General features: G+C 40.2%; 1 protein-coding gene across 3 annotated transcripts; it reads right to left on the bottom strand.

Moving 5' to 3' along the window:
- Window positions 1-787: 787 nt before the first annotated feature.
- On the bottom strand, window positions 788-24,126 carry LOC110514006 (NLR family CARD domain-containing protein 3). Of its 3 annotated transcripts, XM_090197442.1 has the most exons (13): window positions 23,999-24,126; window positions 14,915-15,013; window positions 13,059-13,175; window positions 12,245-12,652; window positions 9,783-9,899; window positions 9,457-9,541; window positions 9,099-9,327; window positions 6,910-8,707; window positions 6,479-6,652; window positions 5,354-5,527; window positions 2,901-3,074; window positions 2,676-2,722; window positions 788-2,235 (listed from the first exon to the last, which is right to left on the bottom strand). In XM_090197442.1, the coding sequence occupies exons 2-13, from the start codon at window positions 14,995-14,997 to the stop codon at window positions 1,679-1,681; spliced, it is 3,963 nt and encodes a 1,320-aa protein (XP_090053568.1). In that variant the 5' UTR covers window positions 14,998-15,013; window positions 23,999-24,126; the 3' UTR covers window positions 788-1,678. The 3 variants fall into 3 exon arrangements, with proteins under 3 accessions (XP_090053568.1, XP_090053569.1, XP_090053570.1); XM_090197443.1 differs by lacking the exon at window positions 2,676-2,722 and having other exon boundaries at window positions 1,609-2,235; XM_090197444.1 differs by lacking the exons at window positions 788-2,235; window positions 2,676-2,722; window positions 2,901-3,074 and adding an exon at window positions 3,696-4,299.
- Between the last annotated feature and the right edge of the window lie 1,444 nt (window positions 24,127-25,570).

The following is a 25,570-nucleotide window of genomic DNA, read 5'->3' as shown; positions in this document are numbered from 1 at the left end:
GACAAATCTCCGTCCCAGTCTCAGGTCTTTTGCAGACTCCATCAGGTTTTCTTCCAGAATGGTCCTGTATTTGGCTCCATCCATCTTCCCATCAATTTTAACCATCTTCCCTGTCCCTTCTGAAGAGAAGCAGGCCCAAACCATGATGCTGCCACCACCATGTTTGACAGTGGGGATGGTGTGTTCAGGGTGATGAGCTGTGTTGCTTTTACGCCAAACATAACGTCTTGCATTGTTGCCAAAAAGTTCAATTTTGGTTTCATCTGACCAGAGCACCTTCTTCCACATGTTTGGTGTGTCTCCCAGGTGGCTTGTGGCAAACTTTAAACGACACTTTTTATGGGATATCTTTAAGAAATGGCTTTCTTCTTGCCACTCTTCCATAAAGGCCAGATTTGTGCAATATACGACTGATTGTTGTCCTATGGACAGAGTCTCCCACCTCAGCTGTAGATCTCTGCAGTTCATCCAGAGTGATCATGGGCCTCTTGGCTGCATCTCTGATCAGTCTTCTCCTTGTATGAGCTGAAAGTTTAGAGGGACGGCCAGGTCTTGGTAGATTTGCAGTGGTCTGATACTCCTTCCATTTCAATATTATCGCTTGCACAGTGCTCCTTGGGATGTTTAAAGCTTGGGAAATATTTTTATATCCAAATCCGGCTTTAGACTTCTTCACAACAGTATCTCGGGCCTGCCTGGTGTGTTCCTTGTTCTTCTTGATGCTCTCTGCGCTTTTAACGGACCTCTGAGACTATCACAGTGCAGGTGCATTTATACGGAGACTTGATTAAATCAAATCAAATCAAATTTATTTATATAGCCCTTCGTACATCAGCTGATATCTCAAAGTGCTGTACAGAAACCCAGCCTAAAACCCCAAACAGCAAGCAATGCACGCGTAGAAGCAGGTGTAGATTACACACAGGTGGATTGTATTTATCATCATTAGTCATTTAGGTCAACATTGGATCATTCAGAGATCCTCACTGAACTTCTGGAGAGAGTTTGCTGCACTGAAAGTAAAGGGGCTGAATAATTTTGCACGCCCAATTTTTCAGTTTTTGATTTGTTAAAAAAGTTTGAAATATCCAATAAATGTTGTTCCACTTCATGATTTTGTCCCACTTGTTGTTGATTCTTCACAAAAAAATACAGTTTTATATCTTTATGTTTGAAGCCTGAAATGTGGCAAAAGGTCGCAAAGTTCAAGGGGGCCGAATACTTTCGCAAGGCACTGTATCTGTTACGTATATGTGATGGAGGGGGGGCAAAGTGGGTGCTGTGGAGGAGAGGCAGGGTGGATACTGTAGAGGAGAGGCAGGGTGGACACTGTGGAGGAGTTGCAGGGTGGATACTGTGGAAGAGAGGCAGGGTGGATACTGTAGAGGAGAGGCAGGGTGGATACTGTAGAGGAGAGGCAGGGTGGATACTGTAGAGGAGAGGCAGGGTGGATACTGTGGAGGAGAGGCAGGGTGGATACTGTAGAGGAGAGGCAGGGTGGATACTGTAGAGGAGAGGCAGGGTGGATACTGTAGAGGAGAGGCAGGGTGGATACTGTAGAGGAGAGGCAGGGTGGATACTGTAGAGGAGAGGCAGGGTGGTGTTTACACACTAGAGAGCTATTCTACATGTTTCTCAAGTGTGTCTTACTGAACATGACCAGGATTAGAGTGAAACATCATGTTGTGTTTGACACATCAACCACCTGACACAGGGACACTGAGGAGTCTTCAAACCAAACCCTAAACCCTGGATAGAGGGGCTCAGTGAATGTGGTGTGGAATGTGTGCAGGTGGGTCAATGAGTCAGAGGAGACTCTGTAGAAGGACAGAGTGCCGGCTGGCCAGTCCAGATACACTCCTACTCTGTGGGGGCTGGAGGGGGGGACGTCTATGGTAGTGGGATTATTATTGTGATAGGCTTTGTAACAGTTGTAAGAGCAGAACAGACTCCAGGACTTGTCATTCCATCCAATCAGACAGTCCATACCCCCTCCTCTCCTGCTGATTCCTTTATATGTCACTCCTATAATTGCCACACTCCCACTCCACTCTACCTCCCAGTAACAGCGCCCAGTGAGACCCTCTCTACAGAGCACCTGTCCACAGTCCTCAAATCTCTCTAGGTGATCAGGATACGGCTGCTTCTCTCTCCTCCATGTCACCTTCGTGTTTTCCTCAGACAGAGAGAGGTGTATGTTTACTGTGTTTCGGTCCAGTGTGAGATCACAGGCATCTGATGGATGAAACCAGATATATTATTAGAAATCATCATCATTCACATTAGAATGTTAACTCACTTTTCACTAATTAATTTAATGTAGATGTTTCTAGGTATCAAAAGGAGAAGGTAGGGAAACTTGAGACTTGTTGAAGGATCATATGTGATACTGTATGGTACTATAAAACACACTTATTCCCATTAATTACACACAAACACCTGTATGAACACACACACACACTTCTTATGTCGCACAAATACGCCACACATATACACAGACACACACACTGTCAATGCAACTCATTCTAAACTTTGGTGTCCCCGATTTCTGATTCTGTAGAACTACAGCTTAAATTTAATATGACCAAGGAAGTAATGATGGTGGTCTTTGACTTTGTCTTAACTTGAATTAAGACTTATTCTTAGTTATATTCTTCACAGCAGTCAACACTCACAATTTCTAAGCCCAGGTTTCATTGTGTACTCTCCACCATATTCCACACTGTATAGAGAGAGGTAAGCAGAACAGACATTCATTGAGTGGTAAATGTGAACACACACAGACACACAGAGAGAGTCAGCATAGAACTTTGTCCAAATGGTAGTAAGAATGTTTGTCTAAACTGGCCTGATAACTCAAACATGTCGGATATGAACATTGACATAAACCCTCTACATACTTGAGTTTCTCCAGTCTGCAGTGTGAATCCTCCAGGCCAGCAGAGAGCAGTCTGACTCCTGAGTCTCCTGGGTGATTGTAGCTCAGGTCCAGCTCTCTCAGGTGTGAGGGGTTTGACCTCAGAGCTGAGACCAGAGAAGCACAGCCTTCCTCTGTGATTAGACAGAATGACAGCCTGCAAAGAGTATCATCATTTTAAAAGCACACTGCTATTATTTTTCAACATATTCAGATACATCAGTGTCCTGAAACCTGCCATATGTATTCAGAAATGACAAATTATCAAATTGTTGCTTGTAGCGACACAATGTAAAGTACACATTTTTTACTAGACAGTTTGTTTTGACTGTGTTTTGGGTTATGTTTTGCCCAATAATAACTGAATGGTGGATGAGGACTTGATTAATCTTCTTACTAAGTGAGTAGATAACATGTTTCTAAACACTACTGAAATCACCCCGATGATTCCATGATTAAGAAAAATCATTAATCAATCATGAAAAATTATGAGTGAAAAGTTACAGAGAATACAACAAAACAGTTAATCTCTCAACATTACCAATAACAGAGGATACAACAAAACAGATAACCTCTCAACATTACCAATAACAGAGGATACAACAAAACATTACCAATAACAGAGGGGGCATGATATTTGTTCCTCTGTAACTTGCTCATTCATCACGATTAATTCATTATTCATAATCATGGAAGTTTCCACATGAATGTAGAAGTGTTCGGACACATCTTCAATTCTTACTTACAATACAAGTGAAGTGACTCCAAAATGACAGGACATTATTCACCATTTAGTTTCTATTGAGAAAAACATCATCCAAAACACAACCAAAACAAACTGCATATGCATTCAACAAGTTGGTAGAGTCACAAGCTTGATGTAATCACTGCAGGCAAAGAATATTTGACCAAATGCTTAACTTTTGAATACTTTAAAAACTTGTTGAGGATAGGGGGCAGTATTTTCACTTTGGATGAATTGCGTGCCCATAGTGAACTGCATCCTACTCTGTCCTAGATTGCTAATATATGCATATTATTATTACTATTGGATAGTAAACACTCTGAAGTTTCTAAAACTGTTTGAATTATGTCTGTGAGTACAACAGAACTCATAGGGCAGGCAATCTTCCAAACAAGAAGTGAAATTCTGAATGTGGGTCAACTTTGACGTCATCGTCCCTTCCTTTCCCAACAAAATATGGATCTGGTAGCACTTCCTACGCCTTCCACTAGATGTCCTCATTCAGTAGAAAGTGGAATGGAGCTTTTGCTGTGAAGTTTGACCGAATGGGAGGGGAAATAGTCAGTGTCCCGACAGAATGCCATTTTCCTGTGGCGCATTTCTCTGTGGGTGCCACCGCCGTTCCATTTGGCTGCAGCTGAAAACGTATGATCCGGTTGGAACGTTATTGGATATATATGAAAATAACATCCTGAAGATTGATTCTCTACTTAGTTTGACCAGTTTATTCGACCTGGAATATATATTTTTGAAGTTTTCGTGCGAGTTGTCCTGGACCGGTTTCAGCTTTTTCACGTGAGCTGAAAGTGGTAGCAAATGCAGCTAATTGCACACTAGTATTGGACATTATGGAACAAAACAACGATTTATTGTGGAACTAGGATTCCTTGCACTGCATTCTGATGAAAGATCATCAAAGGTAAGGGAATATTTATGATGTAATTTTATATTTCTGTTGACTCCAAATACTTGTAAGTCTGAGCGCTGTCTCAGCTTATTGCATGGTAGGCTTTTTCCGTAACGTTTAAAAAAAAATCTGACACAGCGGTTGCATGAAGAACCAGTGTATCTTTAATTATATGTAGAACATGTATCTTTAGTCAAAGTTTATGATGAGTATTTCTGTTATCTGGCGTAGCTTTCTATAATTCCTCCGGATATTTTGGAGTATTTTCTGAACATGGCGTCAATGTAAACCGATATTTGTGGATATAAATATGCATATTATCGAACAAAACATAAATGTATTGTGTAACATGTCATATGATGAAGATTTTCAAAAGGTTAGTGATTCATTTTATCTCTAATCCTGCTTTTGTGACTCTATCTTTGTCTGGAAAAAATGGCTGCGTTTTACCTTTGACTTGGTGGTGGTCTAACGTAAATATATGTTGTGTTTTCACTGTAAAACATTTTAAAAATCGGACATGATGGGTAGATGAACAAGATATGTATATTTCATTTGAGGTATTGGACTTGTTAATGTGTGAAAGTTAAATATTTCTAAAGAATATTTTTGAATTCCCTGCGCCACCTTTTCAGCTGAATGGGGGGGTGGAGTTCCCCTCAGGGAATTAAAAACTGTAAGCTTCACTTTCCAAACACATATGGTGTGGACTATGTGTGCCTGGTAAACACAGGTGGATCTGGTGAACAGTTACCACTTGTTGACCAACTACAGGAATACTGACCTCAGAGTCTCCAGTTTACAGTGAGGATTCTCCAGTCCAGCAGAGAGCAGCTTCACTCCTGAATCCTTCAGGTCATTGTTACTCAGATCCATCTCTCTCAGGTGTGAGGGGTTTGACATCAGAGCTGAGACCAGAGAAGCACAGCCTTCCTCTGTGACTCCACAGCCTGACAGCCTGCAAAGAGTCAAATCAATTAAAAATCACACTTCTATTATTTGGTGGTGAAGATGGAGTGGCAGTATATTTTTACAACATTTTAAATGGATGTATCATTATGAAAAATAATAAGTCCTGCTTGTAGAGAGAAATATAAAACACAAATATGTGAGTAGACTGACCAGACCAGTTTACAAAGCAGTATCAGTCAAAATACAGAAAGTGAGGTATCAGATTTAGATTGTACTGAGTATACAGTCCACACCATATCGAGTTTGACAGTGAAACTAACATTTTACATGTAGCTCTATACTAAGAATTTTGGATTGGAGATCAAATGTTTCATATGAGGTGACAGTATGTAATGTCAAATTTTATTTGAGGGTATTTTCATATCTGTTTCACCATTTAGAAATTACAGCACTTTATGTATCTAGCCCCCCCATTTCAAGAAGTCATAAGTATTCTGACCAATTCATTTATAGTGTATTAAAGTAGTCAAAAGTTTAGTATTTGGTCCCAAACTCGTGGGTTGCATTTGCAGTTTGTTGTGGTTGTGTTTTGGGTTGTGTTTTGCCCAATAGTAATGGAATTGTGGATGATGACTGGATTAATCATCTGTCTAAGTGAGTAGATAACATGTTTCTGAACACTACTAAAATAATTTGATGATGCCATGATTAAGAAAATCATGTATGAATCATGAATAATAATGAGTGAGAGCTTTACAGAGACTACAACAAAACATGCTAACCTCTCACCTTTACCCTGAAATAAAAGGTAACACACTGTACTGTCGCCTAATATGAAACATTCTATATCAAATCCAAAATGCTGGAGCATAGCGACAAATTTAAAACAGTAAGCTTCACTTTCCAAACACATATGGTGTGGACTATGTGTGCCTGGTAAACACATGTGGATCTGGTGAACAGTTATCACTTGTTGACCAACTACAGGAATACTGACCTCAGAGTCTCCAGTTTACAATGGGGATTCCCCAGTCCAGCAGAGAGCAGCTTCACTCCTGAATCCTTCAGGTCATTGTTACTCAGATCCAGCTCTCTCAGGTGTGAGGGGTTTGACTTCAGAGCTGAGACCAGAGAAGCACAGCCTTCCTCATTGACCCCACAGCCTGTCAGCCTGACAGAGAGATCATCATGACTTCACAAACACACTGTTCATTTAACACCAGTAGTGTAGAAGGACAACGGTTTATTCTCTCAAACAACACATAGATTAATCTTCCGTCTACCAAAAATGTATGGTCATATTGTTATACATATGTGAACATCAATGCATTAATTCAATATGTTTTCAATGTAGTTTTTCAATATCAGTTCTCTAAAAGGAATATTTCTTCCTGATGATTAGTACTTCAATGTCATGTTTGTACTCACAGAGCAACTCTGGAGGCTTTGATCACTGGCAGCAGCCTCAGAAGACCTTCCTCTGATCTGGAGTATTTCTTCAGGTCAAACACATCCACCTCCTTTTCTGAAGTCAGCAACACAAAGACCAGAGCTGACCACTGTGCAGGTGACAGTTTGGCTTTTGAGACACTTCCTGATCTCAGGTAGCTTTGGATCTCCTCCACTAGAGAATGGTCGTTCAGTTCATTCAGACAGTGGAACAAATTGATGCACCTCTCTGGAGAGGGATTCTCCCTGATCTTCTCCTTGATGTACTTGACTGTTTCTTCATGGCTCTGTGAGATGCCTCTTGTTGTTGTCAGTAGACCTCGTAAGTGCTTATGATTGGACTCCATTGAGAGGCCCAGAAGGAAGCGGAGGAAAAGGTCCAGGTTTCCCGTCTCACTTTGTAAGGCTTTATCCACAGCACTCTTGTAGAAAGTAACTTCAGGCTTGTCTCTTAACAGCGCAGTTAAGTTACTGGAAATTGATTGCGGTTTGGCCATTAGATTCTCATTGTTGTTGATGAATGAGAGGAACACATATAGAGCAGCCAGAAACTCCTGAATGCTCAGATGCACAAAGCAGTACACCTTGTGCTGGTACAGCCCACATTCCTCTTTAAAGAGCTGCGTGCACAATCCTGAGTACACTGAGGCTTCATTGACATCAATGCCAGCCTCTTTCAGGTCTTCTTCATAGAAAATCAGATTGTGATTCAGAAGCTGTTGAAAATCCAGTTTTCCCAGTGATAGAATGCTCTCTTTATTCCAGTGTGGACCTGTCTCTTCTTTCCCAAGATACTTCTCATTCTTCTGTTTGGTATGAAACACCACAAGGTGTGTGTACATGTCAGTCAGAGTCTTGGGCATCTCTTCTCTCTTATGTTTCAGCATGTGTTCAAGGACTATTGCAGAAATCCAACAGAAGACTGGAATGTGGCACATGATGTGGAGGCTCCTTGATGTCTTTATGTGTGAGATGATACTGCTGGCCAGGACCTTATCACTGAATCTCTTCCTGAAGTACTCCTCCTTCTGTGGGTCATTGAACCCTCGTACCTCTGTCACCTGGTCAACACACCCTGAAGGGATCTTATTGGCTGCTGCAGGTCGGGTAGTTATCCAGAGGAGAGCAGAGGGAAGCAGATTTCCCTTGATGAGATTTGTCAGCAGAACATCCACTGAGGTTGACTTTGTGACGTCACAACAGATCTTGTTCTTCTGGAAGTCTAGGGGCAGTTGGCACTCATCCAGACCATCAAAGATGAACAGAACGTTGTACTTGTCGTAGTTGGAGATTCTTGATTCTTTGGTTTCCATTGAAAAGTGATTGAGAAGTTCAATCAAAGTGTGTTTTTCCCCTTTCATCAAATTCAGCTCCCGAAAAGGGAATGAAAATACAAATTGAACATCCTGATTTGCTTTTCCTTCAGCCCAGTCCAGAATGAACTTCTGCACAGAAACTGTTTTTCCAATGCCAGCGACTCCCTTTGTCAGAACAGTTCTGATCAGTTTGTCTTGTCCAGTTAAGGGTTTGAAGATGTCGTTACATTTGATTGCAGTCTCTGGTCTTGCTTGTTTCCTGGTTGTTGTCTCAATCTGTCTCAGCTCATGTTCATTATTGACCTCTCCTGTTCCACCCTCTGTAATGTAGAGTTCTGTGTAGATCTTATTGAGAAGTGTTGGGTTTCCTTGTTTAGCGATCCCCTCAAATATACATTGAAACTTCTTCTTTAGATTAGATTTGAGTTCACGTTGGCAAATCACATCAAGCTCTACTGAATCTAAAAATAACACAGAGGATGTTAATATGACGTCTGTTTTAATGCCTACATTATTATAGGACGGTGTTATAGTGTTGTACATTATAATAGTGTATTCTCTTAACTGTCTGTATGAATGTGTAAATGTTTTCATAATGCATTACACACTGGAGTAATTGATTATATTATGATTGGTATTATTGATGGTATTATTAATAATGTTGTCTCTCTCTCTCCTCTGTCTAAATTAATCAACGCAACACATTCCGCTGCTACTTGATGATGTCACTAAGTGTTGTGTTAAGGCTGTTACAATATTATTGAGTTACACAGCTACTTTAGCTGTACTTTATCTACAGTTTTTAAATGTTTGTTATCAAACAGCATTTAACGTGAGGCAGACAACTCTTACTTTTCTCCAGTGTGTCAGCAAGCTCCTTCTGGTTCATTTTCCTCAGGACGTGCAGTGTGATCTTCAGAGCCCCCTCTCTGGGACTGCTCTCCTGCTTCTCATCTTCAGCATCCACCACTTCCTCATCCTGCATCTGACTCTCAAAGCCTTGTGGGAGTTCTGGACTAAGAATCCTCTTGAACCGCTTCAGCTCGTTCTTCACAAATGTCATAATTTTTTCTTCAAGCAACTGAGATAAATAAAGTCATTAAGTTAAGCAAGAAAATAAATGCTTTCGCATTAACATATTAATGGATGATTTACAGATCAACTTTACTTGACTTAAACAAAAACAAATGTACATAACAGGACCACATACACTGAATATGGAGGTCAGGTCTATATGTTGACTCTGGGAAGACTGACCACTGAGCATCTCTAACTCTGATCTCTCCTGTTGGTAACTGTGGACAAAACAGTTACACACACACACACACACACACGCACACGCACACGCGCACGCACACACACACAGGAAGGGAATATTGTTTTTGTTTAATATTGTTTTATGACTATGAAAATGCGAAAAAGGATTAGAATATGGATTATGAAAACAACCAAAATAAAATGGGAAAATGGGAGAAGAGAATTTACTAGAGACAGTGTTGTTTAACTCACTGACCATGACCCATGAGTTCTTCTTACCTTTGTTCAGTAGAAAAGTCTCCCTCTCTAAACCGTGTAGGTAAATTCATAGACCAGTCACTCTTCATGGACACACAGCTGGGTACAGGGGAGGCTGGTCTCTTGCGCTTGATTGGGCTTCAACACAACAGAGACAAACATTCCTTATCTCATTTACTTGGAACCCAGATTGAGAAAATAAGAAGAGTTTAATTCCATTTTCAGAAATCTTGGTACATTTGCTTTTATTGCTTACAGAAATTATGAAAGATATTGTTGTGTTTTTTCACTAGCTAATTATGACATTCAATGACAGACATGTCTTTGTTTATAATCTGTCACTTGATGGTTTCATTTCAGAGAGACAAATAGTCATGTTTTTATGCTATTAAATGCTATATATCCGCCTCACTTTCAGAGTAATAAGTAGTACTGCTAGGTTTTACACAGTCAAATGTAGAATGAAGAACTGGACAAATCATACACTAGTGACATCAGTATAACTGTTTTATTTCTTATAATTCAATACAGTAATATGACTACAAACACTGACTACAAATACAAAGTTGCAAATGTCTTTGCAATTGATACAAACAAGCAAAATATAAAATTATGCTTGAAATGAAAACCGAGATGACTGCATTAAAATTTAACCAGTTGGCTACAGGCCTATTTAAATTATATTAAAATGCATTTCATGGTCAATCAACTGAGTTATGTATTGGTCACATACACATGGTTAGTAGATGTTATTGCGAGTGTAGTGAAATGCTTGAGCTTCTAGCTCCGACAGTGCAGCAGTATCTAACAGTGCAGTAATATCTAACAATTCCATGTCGACCACGGAGAAGGAGAGCCCACAGTCCATGGTAGCTGGCCGCGTCGGTGGGACTGTGTTATCCTCAAAATGGGCAAAGAAGGTGTTTAGCTTGTCCGGCAGCAAGACGTCGGTGTCCGATACACGGCTGGTTTTCCTTGTGTAGTCCGTGACTGTCTGTAAATCCTGTGACACACGTCTCGTGTCTGAGCCGTTGAATCACAACTACACTTTGTCTCGATATTGACGTTTTCCCTGTTTGATTGCCTCGCGGAGGGAACGACTACTCTGTTTGTATTCTGTCATATTCCCTGTCACCTTGCCATGGTTAAATGCGGTGCTTTCTGCTTTCAGTTTTGCGTGAATGCTGCCATCAATCCACAGTTTCTGGTTAGGATAGGTTTTAATAGTCACAATGGGTACAACATCTCCTATACACTTCTTGATGAAATCAGTAACCATCTCAGTGTACACGTCAGTACTGTTCTCGGAAGCTACCCGGAACATATCCCAGTCCACGTGATCAAAACAATCTTGAAGCGTGGATTCCGATTGGTCAGACCAGCACTGAATAGTCCTTAGCACGGGTGCTTCCTGTTTGAGTTTCTGACTTTAGGAAGGGAGGAGCAAAATGGAGTCGTGGTCAGATTTGCCGAAAGGAGGGCGGGGGAGGGTTCAGTGTTTTTCCAGCCCGAGTGCTATAGTCAATATGCTGATATCATTTAGGCATCCTTTACCTACATTTGCTTTGTTAAAAACCCCAGCTACAATAAATGCAGCCTCGGGATATGTGGTTTTCAGTTTGTATAAAGTACAGTGAAGTTCCTTGAGGGCCGCTGTGACATCGGCTTGAGACGACTGTGACAATAACCGAAGAGAATTCTCTTGGGAAATAATACGTTCGGCATTTGATGGTGAGGAATTCTAGATTGGGTGAACAAAAGGACTTGAGTTCCTGTATGTTGTTATAATTGTAATAACACACACGTTTTTCTGGGCTAACAAAGTAAGAAATATTATATAAAAAACAAAATACTGCAAAGTGTCCTAAGGACTAGAAGCAAGGCAGCCCTCTCTGTGGGCAGCATCGTTTTCTTTCTGTTGGTCTGTAATTTGTCTCAATATATTTCATGATGTGTAGCCTAACATGTGTGCAATGATGTGCCAAATCTGTGATGTAGTGCATTTTCGTTGTGTAAGTGTTAGAATAAGCCGCCTCAATATTTGCAGCTGTAGGTGGTAATATCTCTCTAGACGCTGATCCGTCGTCAGTATATTTAACTAATTATAATGTTAAGGAAAGATTTGAATGTACAAAGCTGATCTGAGAGCAGCGTTCCCTTTCTTTCAATCCTATCAGTATCGACACATGCTCCAAAGAGACACATAGCGACTGTTTACTCTGGATGATGTTTGGGGAAACGTGTGTAACATATTTGGCAGTTGTAGGAAAGATGCATCTTTAAAACACTCGTAACTCTAAATTTCATCACTATCTGGAAACTGGCCCCAGAGAGACTTATAGTACAGTTGCCATATCTTAATTTGATATTCTGTTGTGGCAGAAATATTCCTGCAACGCAGGAAAAAACACAAATGTGAATTAAATTGTGGATATAGCATTTTAGAAAAAAACATAAATTCTTAAACAATATTGTCATCTCACCTCTTAACTTTGATCTCATGTTCCCCAGAGAGATACATTTTAGAGGCAGGGCCCCACTCTCTCTCTCCAGAGAGACTCATTTTAGAGGCAGGGCCTTCCTCCTCTCTCTCTCCAGAGAGACTCATTTTAGAGGCAGGGCCTTCCTCCTCTCTCTCTCCAGAGAGACTCATTTTAGAGGCAGGGCCCTCCTCCTCTCTCTCTCCAGAGAGACTCATTTTAGAGGCAGGGCCCTCCTCCTCTCTCTCTCCAGAGAGACTCATTTTAGAGGCAGGGCCCCACTCTCTCTCTCCAGAGAGACTCATTTTAGAGGCAGGGCCTTCCTCCTCTCTCTCTCCAGAGAGACTCATTTTAGAGGCAGGGCCCTCCTCCTCTCTCTCTCCAGAGAGACTCATTTTAGAGCACTGACCCCTAAACAGAGATACAGCATGTTGGTTGTAGTTAACACAGTGATAACTAATTATTGAATGTCAATTGTTCTCATTTATGAATTATCTATTTGAGAAGTAAAACATTTACCAACAGACATATTGAAACCGTCATGTGATTTAATGCAATCATATGAACATGTAGTAGCTTGATATCTATTCTCCATGGTAACTGTCGTTAAAAATAATAATAATGTGTCACTGTTTGTCACACACACACAGAGGGAATGTTGTGTTTGTTTAATATTGTTTTAGGACTAAGAAAATTGAAAAAAGTGTTTTCCTATAGATTATGATAACATCAAAAATAAATGGGAAAATGGGAGAGGAGAAATGACTAGAGACAGTGTTGTTTAACTCACTGACCATAACCCATGAGTTCTTCTTACCTTTGTTCAGGTGAAAAGTCTCCCTCTCTAAACTCTATAGGTTGACATATAGACCAATCACTCTTCATGGACACACAGCTTGGTACAGGGGAGGCTGGTTTCTTGCGCTTGATTGGGCTTCAACACAACAGAGACAAACAGTACATCTCTCATTTACTCTGAACTCAGATAGGGAAAAATAAGAAGAGTTTCATTCCGAAATGCTATATATCCATTTTCAGAAATGTTGGTAAATTTGCTTTCATTGCTTACAGAAATTATGAAAGATATTGTTGTGTTTTTTCACTAGCTAATTATGACATTCAATGACAGACATGTGTTTGTTAAGAAATCTATCACTTGATGGTTTCATTTCAGGAAGACAAATATTTGCGGGTTTGTTTTCCAAAATGCTATATATCTGCCTCACTCGCAGAGAAATAAGTAGAACAGCTAGGTTTTACAGAGTCAAATGTAACAAATAGCTACATTTATCATAAAGAACTGAACAAATCATACATTAGTGACATCAGCATAAACTTTTTTTTAATATATAATTCAATACAGTGAGATCTGTATGTAAAACATATACTTTTGAATTTAGAAGATGTTTTAATCCATGGCCTGGTATCCCAAAAGCTGGTTAAAGGGTAAGTTCATCATTAGAATCTTTGTAGGGTCATTGTTAAATCTCTGAGCTGTTTCCAAAACCATCATTATTAACGATGCACTTGAAAATGCTCAAAATCTAACGCCTGCCTCAGATCACGAGAAGAACAGCTGATTCGTCAGATGCTTTTTCCCCTCCAGCATCATTTTACACACAGAAGATCTCTGCTAAAAATAGAATCACAATGGTTAATCCATCTCTCGTTGACCGCTGATAATTTCAGAACAAAGTTGACTACAAATACAAAGCTGCAAATGACTTTGCGATTGATACAAACAAGCGACGTATAAAATGATGCTTCAAATGAAAACCGAGAAGATGGGATTAAAATATAAACTTTAGTTTAATCATATTGAAATGTATTTAATGTTCAATCAATGGAGTTATATTTTTCTACTTGTAAACTACGGTCAATAATTTGTTTCAATATATTTCATATTTCAACATTTGCGCAATGATGTGCCAAATCTGTGATTTGGTGCATCTTTATTGGATAAGCATTAGAATAAGCCACCTTAATATTTGCACCCGTAGGTGGTAATATCTTTCTAGGAGCTGATCCGTTGTCAGTATTGTGAACTGATTATAATGTTAAGGAAAGATTTGAATGCAGAAAGCTGATCTGAGAGCAGGGCTCCATTTCTTTCGATCTTCTAAATAACAACATGCTCCAACGACACACTTAACAACTGTTCTCTCTACGTTGTGAGTGGGAAATGTATGTTACATCTTCAGCTGTTGTAGGATAGATGCATCTTAAAACACTGGTAAACCTAAATTCCATCGCTATCGGGAAACTGGGTCCAGGGTGACTTGCAATACAGTTACCATATCAAGCTTTAAAAAGGCTTCTATAGTTTGTAATGTCCACCTAAAAAATGTCCAGCTTGATTTGCTCTAATGAAAAAAGGTACCAACCCCTACAAAACATTTTAATGAATTATAATCCACATAATTTTCCTGCTGTGAGAAACTGGGTCAAATTAAGATATGGAATCTGCATAAGATCTGTAAGTGCATTCATCTTATATACAGGATACAAACTTTCCATTCAATCAAAACAATGGATATATAGCGTTTCAAAAAAAATGTAATATTGAAGGTACCCATAAGCAATCATTTATGATGAAAAAACTAAAGTGAAACAATTGTGGATAGGTATTTTGGAAATAAACTTAATTATTCTATAACAAAATTGTCATCTCACCTCTTAGCTTTGGTGTCATGTTCCCCAGAGAGACTCATTTCAGAGGCAGGGACCCCCTCCTCTCTCTCCCCAGAGAGACTCATTTTAGAGCACTGACCCCTAAACAGAGATCCAGCATGTTGGTTGTGGTTAACACGGTGACAATTAATTATTGAATGTCAATTGTTCTATTTTAGTCATTCTCTCTTTGAAATTAAACATTTATTAACAGACATATTGAAACAGTCAGGTGATTTAATGCAATCACATGTAGTTGTCACATCACTTCTCCATGGTAACTATTAACAATAATAATTATAATAAGTCACTGTTTGTTAAACTTCTTTGGGACTGGGGGGCAGTATTGAGTAGCTTGGATGAATAAGGTGCCCAGAGGTAATAATTAGTAGATTTGGATAGGAAACACTCTGAAGTTTCTAAAACTGTTTGAATGATATCTGTGAGTATAACAGAACTCATATGGCAGGCAAAAACCAGATAGAAAATCCAACCAGGAAGTGGGAAATCTGAGGTTTGTAGCTTTCAAGTCTTAGCCTATCCAATATACAATGTCTTTGGGGTCATATTGCACTTCCTAAGGCTTCCACTAGATGTCAACAGTCTTCAGAACCTTGTTTTGGGCTTCTACTATGAAGGGGGAGCGAATAAGAGCTGTTTTACTAAGAGGTCTGGCAGAATGCCATGAGCTAAGTCAGACAAGCGTCGCCGTGAGAGCGAGCTGCATTACTTTTCATTTCTAAAGACAAAGGAATTGTCCGGTTGAAACATTATTGAAGATTTATGATAAAAACATCCTAAAGATTGATTCCATACATCGTTTGACATGTTTCTACGAACTGTAATATAACTCTTTTGACTTTTCGTCTGAACTAGTTGCTCGCGCATTGTGCATTTGGATTACTGGGCTAAAGGCACAAACAAAAAGGAGGTAATTGGACATAAATTATGGACTTTATCGAACAAAACAAACATTTATTGTGGAACTGCGATTCCTGGGAGTGCATTCCGATGAAGATCATCAAAGGTAAGTTAATATTTATAACACTATTTCTAAGTTTTGTGATACCTCTCCTCGTTTGGAAAATGGCTGTATGTTTTTCTGTGGCTTGGCGCTGACCTAACATAATCTCAAGGCATGCTTTCGCTGTAAAGCCTTTTTGAAATCTGACACAGCGGTTGCATTAAGGAGAAGTTCATCTTTAATGTGTGTTTTAACACTTGTATCTTTTATCAATGTTCATGATGAGTTTTTCTATAATTTGATGTGGCTCTCTGCACTTTCACCGGATGTTTGTTTGAGAAAATGCATTTCTGAACATAACACACCAATTTTAAATTAGGTTTTTGTACATAAAGATTAACTTTATTGAACAAAACACACATTTATTGTCTAACATGGAGTCCTGGGAGTGCCATCCGGTGAAGATCATCAAAGTTCCAGTGAAGGGAAATCGTAACACTACAGCATACAATGACATTGTAGACGATTCTGTGCTTCCAACTTTGTGACAACAGATTGCGGAAGGCCGTTTTCTGTTTCAGCATGAAAATGTCCCGCGCACAAAGTGAGGTCCATACAGAAATGGCTTGTTGAGATCGATGTGGAAGAACTTGACTGGCCTGCACAGAGCCCTGATCTCAACCCCACGAACACCTTAGGGATGAATTGGAACACCGACTGCGACACAGGCCTAATAGCCCAACATCAGTGCCCCACCTCCCTAATGTTCATGACTGAATGGAACAAGTCCCCGCAGCAATGTTCCAATATCTAGTGAAAAGCCTTCCCAAAAGAGTTGAGGCTTTAATAGCAGCAAAGGGGAGACCAACTCCATATTAATGCCCATGATTTTGGAATGAGATGTGATTATTATTTGACCCTGCTGGTCATCTATGAACGTTTGAACATCTTAAAGAACAATCTGGCCTTAATGGCAATGATCTCTTATAAACTCTACCCGGCACAGCCAGAAGAGGACTGGCCACCCCTCAGAGCCTGGTTCCTCTCTAGGTTTCTTACTAGGTTTCTGCCTTTCTAGGGAGTTTTTCCTAGCCACCATGCTTCTACATCTGCATTGCTTGCTGTTTGGGGTTTCAGGCTTGGTTTCTGTTTAGCACTATGTGACATCTGCTGATTTAAAGAGGGCTTTATAAATACATTTGATTTGAGATGTTCGACAATAATGTGTCCATATACTTTTGGTCATGTAGTGTATATAGCCTAATCTATGGCCTAGGCCAGATATTTTTCACAACATTTCCAACGGATACCATCAGGTCAGTCGGCATGATAAGTGATCATTCTGTAACTTAGACCTACTGTGAATATTGAATGTCTGACGACAACCTAATTGTATTATACTTGTAGCCTGCCTACCAAAATCTGCACGTCTTTCTACTTCACTACATTCCTGAAGAAAATAATGTAGTTTTTACTCCATACATTTTCCCTGTCACCCAAAAGTACCCATTACATTTTGACAGGAAAATGGTCCAATTCACACACTTATCAAGAGAACATCACTGGTCATCCCTACTGCCTATGATCTGGCAGACTCCCTAAACACAAATGCTTCATTTGTAAATTATGTCTGAGTATTGGAGTGTGCCCCTGGCTATCCACACATTTAAAAAGGAAAATAAAATGTTTTACTTAATATAAGGAATTTGAAATGATTCATACGTTTACTTTTCTTTTGATACTTAAATATATTTCAAACCAAATACTTTTAGACTTTTCCTCAAGTAGTATTTTACTGGGTGACTTTCACTTTTACCTGAGAAATATTCCACTGCTGCATTCCATTGGTCCTTAAGTGATATTTCCACTCACCCGTAGCACCGGGTAATTCAAAACAAACTGTCCATTTGTGCAGGGTGTCATATAAAAATCTTCCCAGTGTGAAATAGTTCCCAAATCTTCTGATTGTGGCGTCATGCTGTAAAATCTCTCCCACCTGAAATTGTTCCCAGTTCAATAATTGCACGCGCATCTCTTTATGTGGAGGGCTGAGCTCATGCGGATGTTTCTCTTTCACCCTCCCTTGACCTCGAAAAAGTGTTTTGTGGGCACGCAAATTTGTTTCGCACAGCTGCCAATCACTGGTGGCCAGGAGTATTGACTCCGACCAATCAGAAGCTTGTTGAGGCATGGCTCTCAAGAGAAGACAGGCTACACGGTATGTGCACACTGCTCACAAAATGAGGTGGAAACTGATCTGCACTTCCTAACCTCCTGCCAAATGTATGACCATATTAGAGACATATATCTCCCTCAGATTACACAGATCCACAAAGAATTTGAAAACAAACACAATTTTGTTAATCTCCCATATCTACTGGGTAAAATACCACAGTGTGCCATCACTGCAGCAAGATTCATGACCTGTTGCCACAGGGTCGGCAGGGTAGCCTAGTGGTTAGAGCGTTGGACTAGTAACCGGAAGGTTGCAAGTTCAAACCCCCGAGCTGACAAGGTACAAATCTGTCGTTCTGCCCCTGAACAGGCAGTTAACCCACAGGGTCGGCAGGGTAGCCTAGTGGTTAGAGCGTTGGACTAGTAACCGGAAGGTTGCAAGTTAATCTAGGCTGTCATTGAAAATAAGAATTTGTTCTTAACTGACTTGCCTAGTTAAATAAAGGTAAAATAAAACAAGAAAACGGCAACCAGTGAAGAACAAACACCATTGTAAATAAAATCATATTTATGTTTTTTTTTTTTTTTTTGTACCTTCACTATTTGCACATTGTTACAACAATATACATAATATGACATTTGAATTGTGGAACTTTTGTGAGTGTAATGCTTGCTGTTCATTTAATTGTTTATTTCACTTTTGTTTATAATCTACTTCATTTGCTAAGGCAATGTTAACAGATGTTCCCTTTGCCAATAAAGCAATTGAATTGAATCCCAGTCACCATCTTGGCCGTCGGACAAGACAATTAGCCAAACAAGGGAAATTCGCAATGTAAGCCCCTCGCTCCTCGTTTTTGATTATTATGTTATGTGATATTATGTTCACTTCGTGGCCTGAAACGACCCATATTTCACGCTGGGAAGATTTTTACAGGGCACGGAGACCGAGGTAAAGTCAGATTCTGTCACGCCCTGACCATAGAGAGCCCTTGGGGTTCTAGGGGGGACTAGGGGGGTTTCTAGGTGTTATATTTCTATGTTGGTTGGGTGTATGGTTCCCAATTGGAGGCAGCTGATATTCGTTACCTCTAATTGGAGATCATACTTAGTGTGTCCCTTTTCCCACCTGTATTGTGGGATATTGTTTGTTTGTTATGAGTGCCTATGTATGTCATGATTGTTTAAGCTTTGTTGAAGTTTTACCATCATTAAAATGTGGAACTCTACTCACGCTGCGCCTTGGTCAAGTTGTTCGTACGACGGACGTGACAGATTCAGGTTGAATATTCAACAGATATTTGCCTGTAGTTTTCCTTAGGTCCACCAACAGCAGTTAGGGACAGTCAACATAGTGACAAATCAATTTTTTCACATTTCAATAGCTAATTGTTCATGTGACCTACTGGACTCAAAAAAGGTTCAGAATGTCCACTGAGTAGCCATTTTTGTAGCACAACCTTTTGTTTGTCCATTTTCATCTCACACGATTTTACATTAATTGCCTGCTCTGTTCCCGTTACACGCTGACTACACCGCTCGCTTCGTGTGCGCGAGCGTTGCAAAATAAATGTAGAAATTGATTTTATTTGATTATTGCTCCCACACTGCTTGTGTGCGCCAACGAGCATCTGCGTTGCCAAGGGCTAAAATAGTTATATTTGTGACGCAGATCGCGCTCCTCATTGGTTTATGGAAGCAGGTACCCACGTGCCATCTCCTCATTGGTTATACCCACGTGGGTGACTGAAAGACGAACGAGGTCAGTGGCGGTAATGCACCTAATTTATGAAAGTTGCCACTCGCAAAATAAAGTCAAGAGAAGAAAAGGCCTGGAAGGAGGAGAGATGACTAAAAGTGATTCGGTTGACCGTTTTATGTGTGGATTAATTGGCGGGGTAAAGGACCTTGTGCATTTCAGGTAAATAGCAACTCAATGTTTATATCCTTGCCGACTTCCCTTTCATACCTGAAGGGAACATTTTGTCATTTGCTGATTGAGGAAAAAATCCATACTGCAAATGTACGGTCCCTTACTAGACGTCCGCAAATGTTTCTATGGCGGCGGGCCGTGCACCGTGGCCAGATCTTCCGGGAAGTCATCAAATGAAGTCTCTCGGACATTCGGTTTCCGTTTTATAAAATGTTCTAATTTTTTTGTCATTTTTCCGCTGTCCCAGTAAATACCACCAGAGGGCGAATGGAATCATATTGCACAAAACATCACCAATCACAACATGGTCATTTCTCCTAAACGGAAAAGACTTCGAAGACAAAACTTGGTGAGCATAGGTTTGGCATAATGGGCAGTTAGCAAAGACAAAGATGGCATCGAGGCCTCAACACTTTTTGAGTAAGGCCATTTTTTCTGTGATTAAAGGTCAAAAACGAAAATAGAGCGCTAATTTGACCGCTTCACATCAAAGTACATGAACCTACGGTGTCAGGAAAAAAAGAACCAGACATTTATCTATCGTAATTTAAGAGAAATAGTAAAAAATACAATTGGTGATGCTGAAAGAAATGCTTTTTTCCCCAAGAAAGTTACAGATCCAGTTGCAGCATGTTCAGACGAATCCGTTAAGGTGGGTTTCGGAACTCTACGTGATTTCTGTGATTTTCTGAAATAACACTCAATCATTCAACCCTCTGTAAATAAGTCAGTTCTTAAGGTAAAGACTTAAAACTCAAAATTCTATAAAAGCCGATGTCTTTACTTTCAGCTTCCTGTGTTAACCGGAAGTGCCTTAAATTGGGGTCATAGGGGCTGTTTCGAAGGGATAAAAAGGTCAGATCTTTTCAAAACTTCATATGTGTGATTAGACAACCCTCATGAACACAACCACAGGAACTTCAACCACATGAATGTTCATGAGGTCCTCCCGATCTGTGCAAGCCTAACCTTGACTGTGTGGCATTAACCCTTAACAGTGAAAACAGTTTTTTTTCATTTCACAGTTTGCAATGACATCTCTCCCCATAGGAATACATTGCCTTCTCCTCTTAATTCAACCTGAAGCTTATGAACCTGTCTTCGATGACAATTCATCAGGCCACTATGAGGTCTACCTGTGTTGATCCTAAGCTTCTCGGAGAAACCGGATATGTGTTTACTTTTAGCTTCCTGTGCCAACCGGAAGTGCCTTAAAATGGTGTCATAGGGGCTGTTTTGAAGGGTTAAAAAGGTCAGATATTTTCAAAACTTAATATGTGTGATTAGGTAACCCTCATGAACTGTAAATCAGTCATTTCTCCCATCAGATTTCCAAGAAAAGCTCACACACAAACACAGCGAGGACGGAGTGATAGTGTGGGGCTTAAAGACACACAGAGCCTGCAATAGTTACCTTTGTTCGAACTATCAAAGAACCGTCAGGCCTAGAGATCTGAAACTTTATAAACCTGTTCTAGAGCTCAAGTCAATAGTACACAGTGAGTTATGTGGCTCTAGAAGGTTCTCAGACCGAGAAACTGCCTTGCAATAACTTCAACTCTTTTTGACCATCACGAAAATGACAACATTTAGAATAGTCCCAGAGTCGCAAGACTAGGTGCATTGAAACCGCCTCGGCCCATAGATACGGACCCTAACGTTTTTGTCCGATTGCTCATTCAAGTACCCCATTGCAACACTCGGCAAATGTGGATTTTCAGCACCAATTCAGGAAGCTGCTCGGGCTCCAAATGACCTATCAAGCCGAAACTTGGTATTCGGGGTCGCCTCATCTAAGCCTACACATAATGTCAGAACTGGACCCGCAGCTAGAACGTAACTATGTGTTTTAAGTTTGTATTATGGTTTAAACTGAAGGAGCTGTGAATTTTGGGCCTGCTCTGAAATATTTGATAGTTGGGCTTCCAACCGAGTTGGATGGTTGGTTTGGTTTCAGTTTGTATCAGTTTGGTGTCAGAATGATATCTTATTGACTGATGGACGCTGACTTGATGGCTGACTTTTGTCTGTTGGCAATAAGTTTAAACAGTGATAAACCAACACCAAATTGACATGCAAAAGTCAACACCAACAAGCGATGGAGAGGAACCAGAACCATTGCCCGGCCATCCCGAGTTCAATGTGCCAGTCAATTGGGTATTTATGCAGCATATTAGAGCATGTCAAATTTGTAATGGTAAATGCCCATTGTAAGACATTGCAAATGGACAGCCGTGCACCTGTTGAACGAAACAAGTTACCAGGAGCAAATATTTGAAATTGTTTTTAATGCCTTTAGGGGGGTGCAAGGGGTCCATGGCCGGGTAGGGAGCACCCCCCACCCATGCCCATCCAACAGGGGGCGCCAGGGGTCAATTTGGACATTTTTCAAAAAATATTTTAAACTCACTTCTCTCACATCAAACATGACAAATAAACCTTCCAGGTTGATTCAGGGCTTAACATAGCGATATATATCATTTGGTCAGTATAAACGACATTTGGACATTTCTCATGCCATTTGGCCATGGTTCACTGACTTTTGACTTCCTATGATCGCATATTGCAAACGGACAAAACATAGGCCTCATAGACAACTCAATAAAATAAGACAAAAGTACGTTCATACAGTTGTTATATATGTATAACTTACTAAATAAAATGTAAAAAATCGAAAAACAGTCCAGATAGAACTTTTTTAGAAGGTGATGAATTTTGGGGAATTATATCACATTTTCAAAATTGGACCCTTGGGCCTTGACTTGGTGACCATTTGCCATATGAAAATCTACAGTGGAGCGCACTCGCCATCTTTGGGGTATGACAATTTGCATTTGCCATGTTCCAATTGCAATATGGTTTGAATGAATTGCGTCCATTTGAGTGGTATTTGTGATCATGTATATGCCAGAGATTGTTCACCTTGGAGACCTGCTGCAGATATGAGTACGGCCCGACGCGAGATTTACACTCTCTCTCCCGGATTTTCAAGGGCCAGCGAGAGCTCACCGGACGCCACCGGAACCGCAACGCTTTCCAGGGCTTGGGCCCTTCTCTTGGGGTGAACCCATTCCAGGGTGCCCTGCCCTTCACAAAGAAAAGAGAACTCTCCCCAGGGCTCCCGCCAGTTTCTCTGGGATCGGTCGCGTTACCGGAGTGTACGCTTCGCGGCGCCCACAAATGTTTGAAAGTTTGAAAAAATGAATGTAAAAACGTGTGAGATGAAAATGCACAAACTAAAGGGTGTGCAATGTGTAGGCCCACTGATTGAACATTCTGAACCTTGTTTGAAGTCAGTAGGTCACATGACCAAGGAGAGATTGAAATTCAAATGTAAAAAAAGTTTGTACTTTGTTTATGCTCCCTAACTGAATCAGCTAGGAATACAAAATGCTGCTCACATTTCCACATGTTTATTAGCTTTGGAAAGCAATTGAATGTCCAAATCATGAAAATAAGACCTGTGCAATGTTGTACGCAATTTTTCCAACATCATGACACTTATTTGGAGTCTGTGGCTCAAGTGGCTTGAAAGCTATTGAGGTTTGAAAGCGTGAATTGATTGTCCAACTTGAAACTGTCTTTACCTCGGTGGCTCAGAGGCGAGACTTCAGGGAATGCCTCACGGTTTAACTCCTTTATATAACAACAATAATTGTAAGCATGCCTACAAACCAAAAAGGTTTTAATTTGAGAATTTTCATTTGTATGCCTCAAATATTAAACTGTTTTAAATATTTGATGACAAGTTGAATCAGGTGTGTAAATACTGAGCAAGAACAAAAGGCTTCAGAAACCCTAAGATAAACATAAAACCCTATAATTGAAAAGCTCCTCCACCATCTTTACCAGACGTTTGACTGATAACATGTAGGTCTACTGATTAGTTTACACTTGAAAACTGCTGTCTGTCAGCAACTAAGCTCAAGTAGCAGTTCTACTCACTAGCAATATCTAATTCCATGTATTAATTTATCTTACTCTGTCCGTTAGATTATTGTTCAGAAATACTTACTTTATTTTGTACTTCTCTGCATAGGCTTTCGCCTCAAAATGGATCCTGTACAAAATAATAACTTTACTTTCTGTTTCAATCAGCAATCCCCCCACCCTTTAAACAGTGTTGTCTTCATATCTTCCACTAGATGACACTAAACACATGCTGTAACTAGACTTTACAACAGTATGTGTTCTGTTTCTTGGTCCTGGTGACTTCTGGTCCCCTATTAATACAGAGGAGGAGTGCTGATATAGGATCCGGTCACCCCTCTCCATGTAATCTGATGCATTATGATCTAAAATACTAAACTGATCCTAGATCAGCACTCATTAAAAAAAATTATACTGTCACATGTGACTCCTCAAGATGAGGCTCATGATTTACAACTTATATTCTTTAAGAATCAATTAATATCATTAATTGAATTGCTTTGCCATGAACAGTTCTGTGAGGTCTATATAGACATTTCTGAGGATGGTAGCTGACTCTATAGCCACTCCTATCACATCAGCTATCATGGTCATGGTCCAAGCTATCAACTATCATGGTCCAAACACACCAAGACAGTCATGAAGAGAGCACGACAAAGCCTATTCCCCCTCAGGAGACTGAAAAGATTTGGCATGGGTCCTCAGATCCTCAAAAAGATCTACAGCTGCACCATTGAGAGCATGGTTGCATCACCGCCTGGTATAGCAACTGCTCGGTCTCAGACCGCAAGGGGCTACAGAGGGTAATGCGTATGGTACAGTACATCACTGGGACCAAGCTTCCTGCCATCCAGGACCTTTATACCAGGCGATGTCAGAGGAAGGCACTAAAAATTGCCAAAGACTCCAGTCACGCTAATCACAGACTGTTCTCTTTGCTACCGCACGGCAAGCGGTACCGGAGCGCCAAGTCTAGTTCCAAATGGTTTCTGAACAGCTTCTATCCCCAAGTCATAAGCTGAACAGCTAATCAAAACACTGCTGCAACTCTGTGTTTATTGTCTATTATCTATGCATAGTCACTTTACCCCTACCTACATGTACTTTATACCTCAACTGCCCCCGCACATTGACTCGGCACTGGCACCCCCTGTATATAGCCTCCTTATTGTTATTTTATTGTTACTCTTTTACTTGTTACTTTACTGTATTTAGTAAAACAAAATTCTTCTTAACTCTTATTTTTCTTTAAACTGCATTGTTGGTTAAGGGCTTTTAAGTAAGCATTTCACGATAAGGTGTTGTATTGTAACCTGTGTTGTGTTGTAACCTGTGTTGTGTTGTAACCTGTGTTGTATTGTAACCTGTGTTGTATTGTAACCTGTGTTGTGTTGTAACCTGTGTTGTATTGTAACCTGTGTTGTATTGTAACCTGTGTTGTATTGTAACCTGTGTTGTGTTGTAACCTGTGTTGTATTATAACCAGTGTTGTGTTGTAACCTGTGTTGTGTTGTAACCTGTGTTGTGTTGTAACCTGTGTTGTGTTGTAACCTGTGTTGTATTGTAACCTGTGTTGTGTTGTAACCTGTGTTGTGTTGTAACCTGTGTTGTGTTGTAACCTGTGTTGTATTGTAACCTGTGTTGTGTTGTAACCTGT

This window comes from Oncorhynchus mykiss, chromosome 13 (genome assembly GCF_057628025.1).
Source record: "Oncorhynchus mykiss isolate SJ-2025 chromosome 13, ASM5762802v1, whole genome shotgun sequence".
NCBI lineage: Eukaryota > Metazoa > Chordata > Actinopteri > Salmoniformes > Salmonidae > Oncorhynchus > Oncorhynchus mykiss.
Note: the sequence above shows the minus strand (reverse complement) of the source record. Positions and strands in the feature narration are given on the sequence as shown.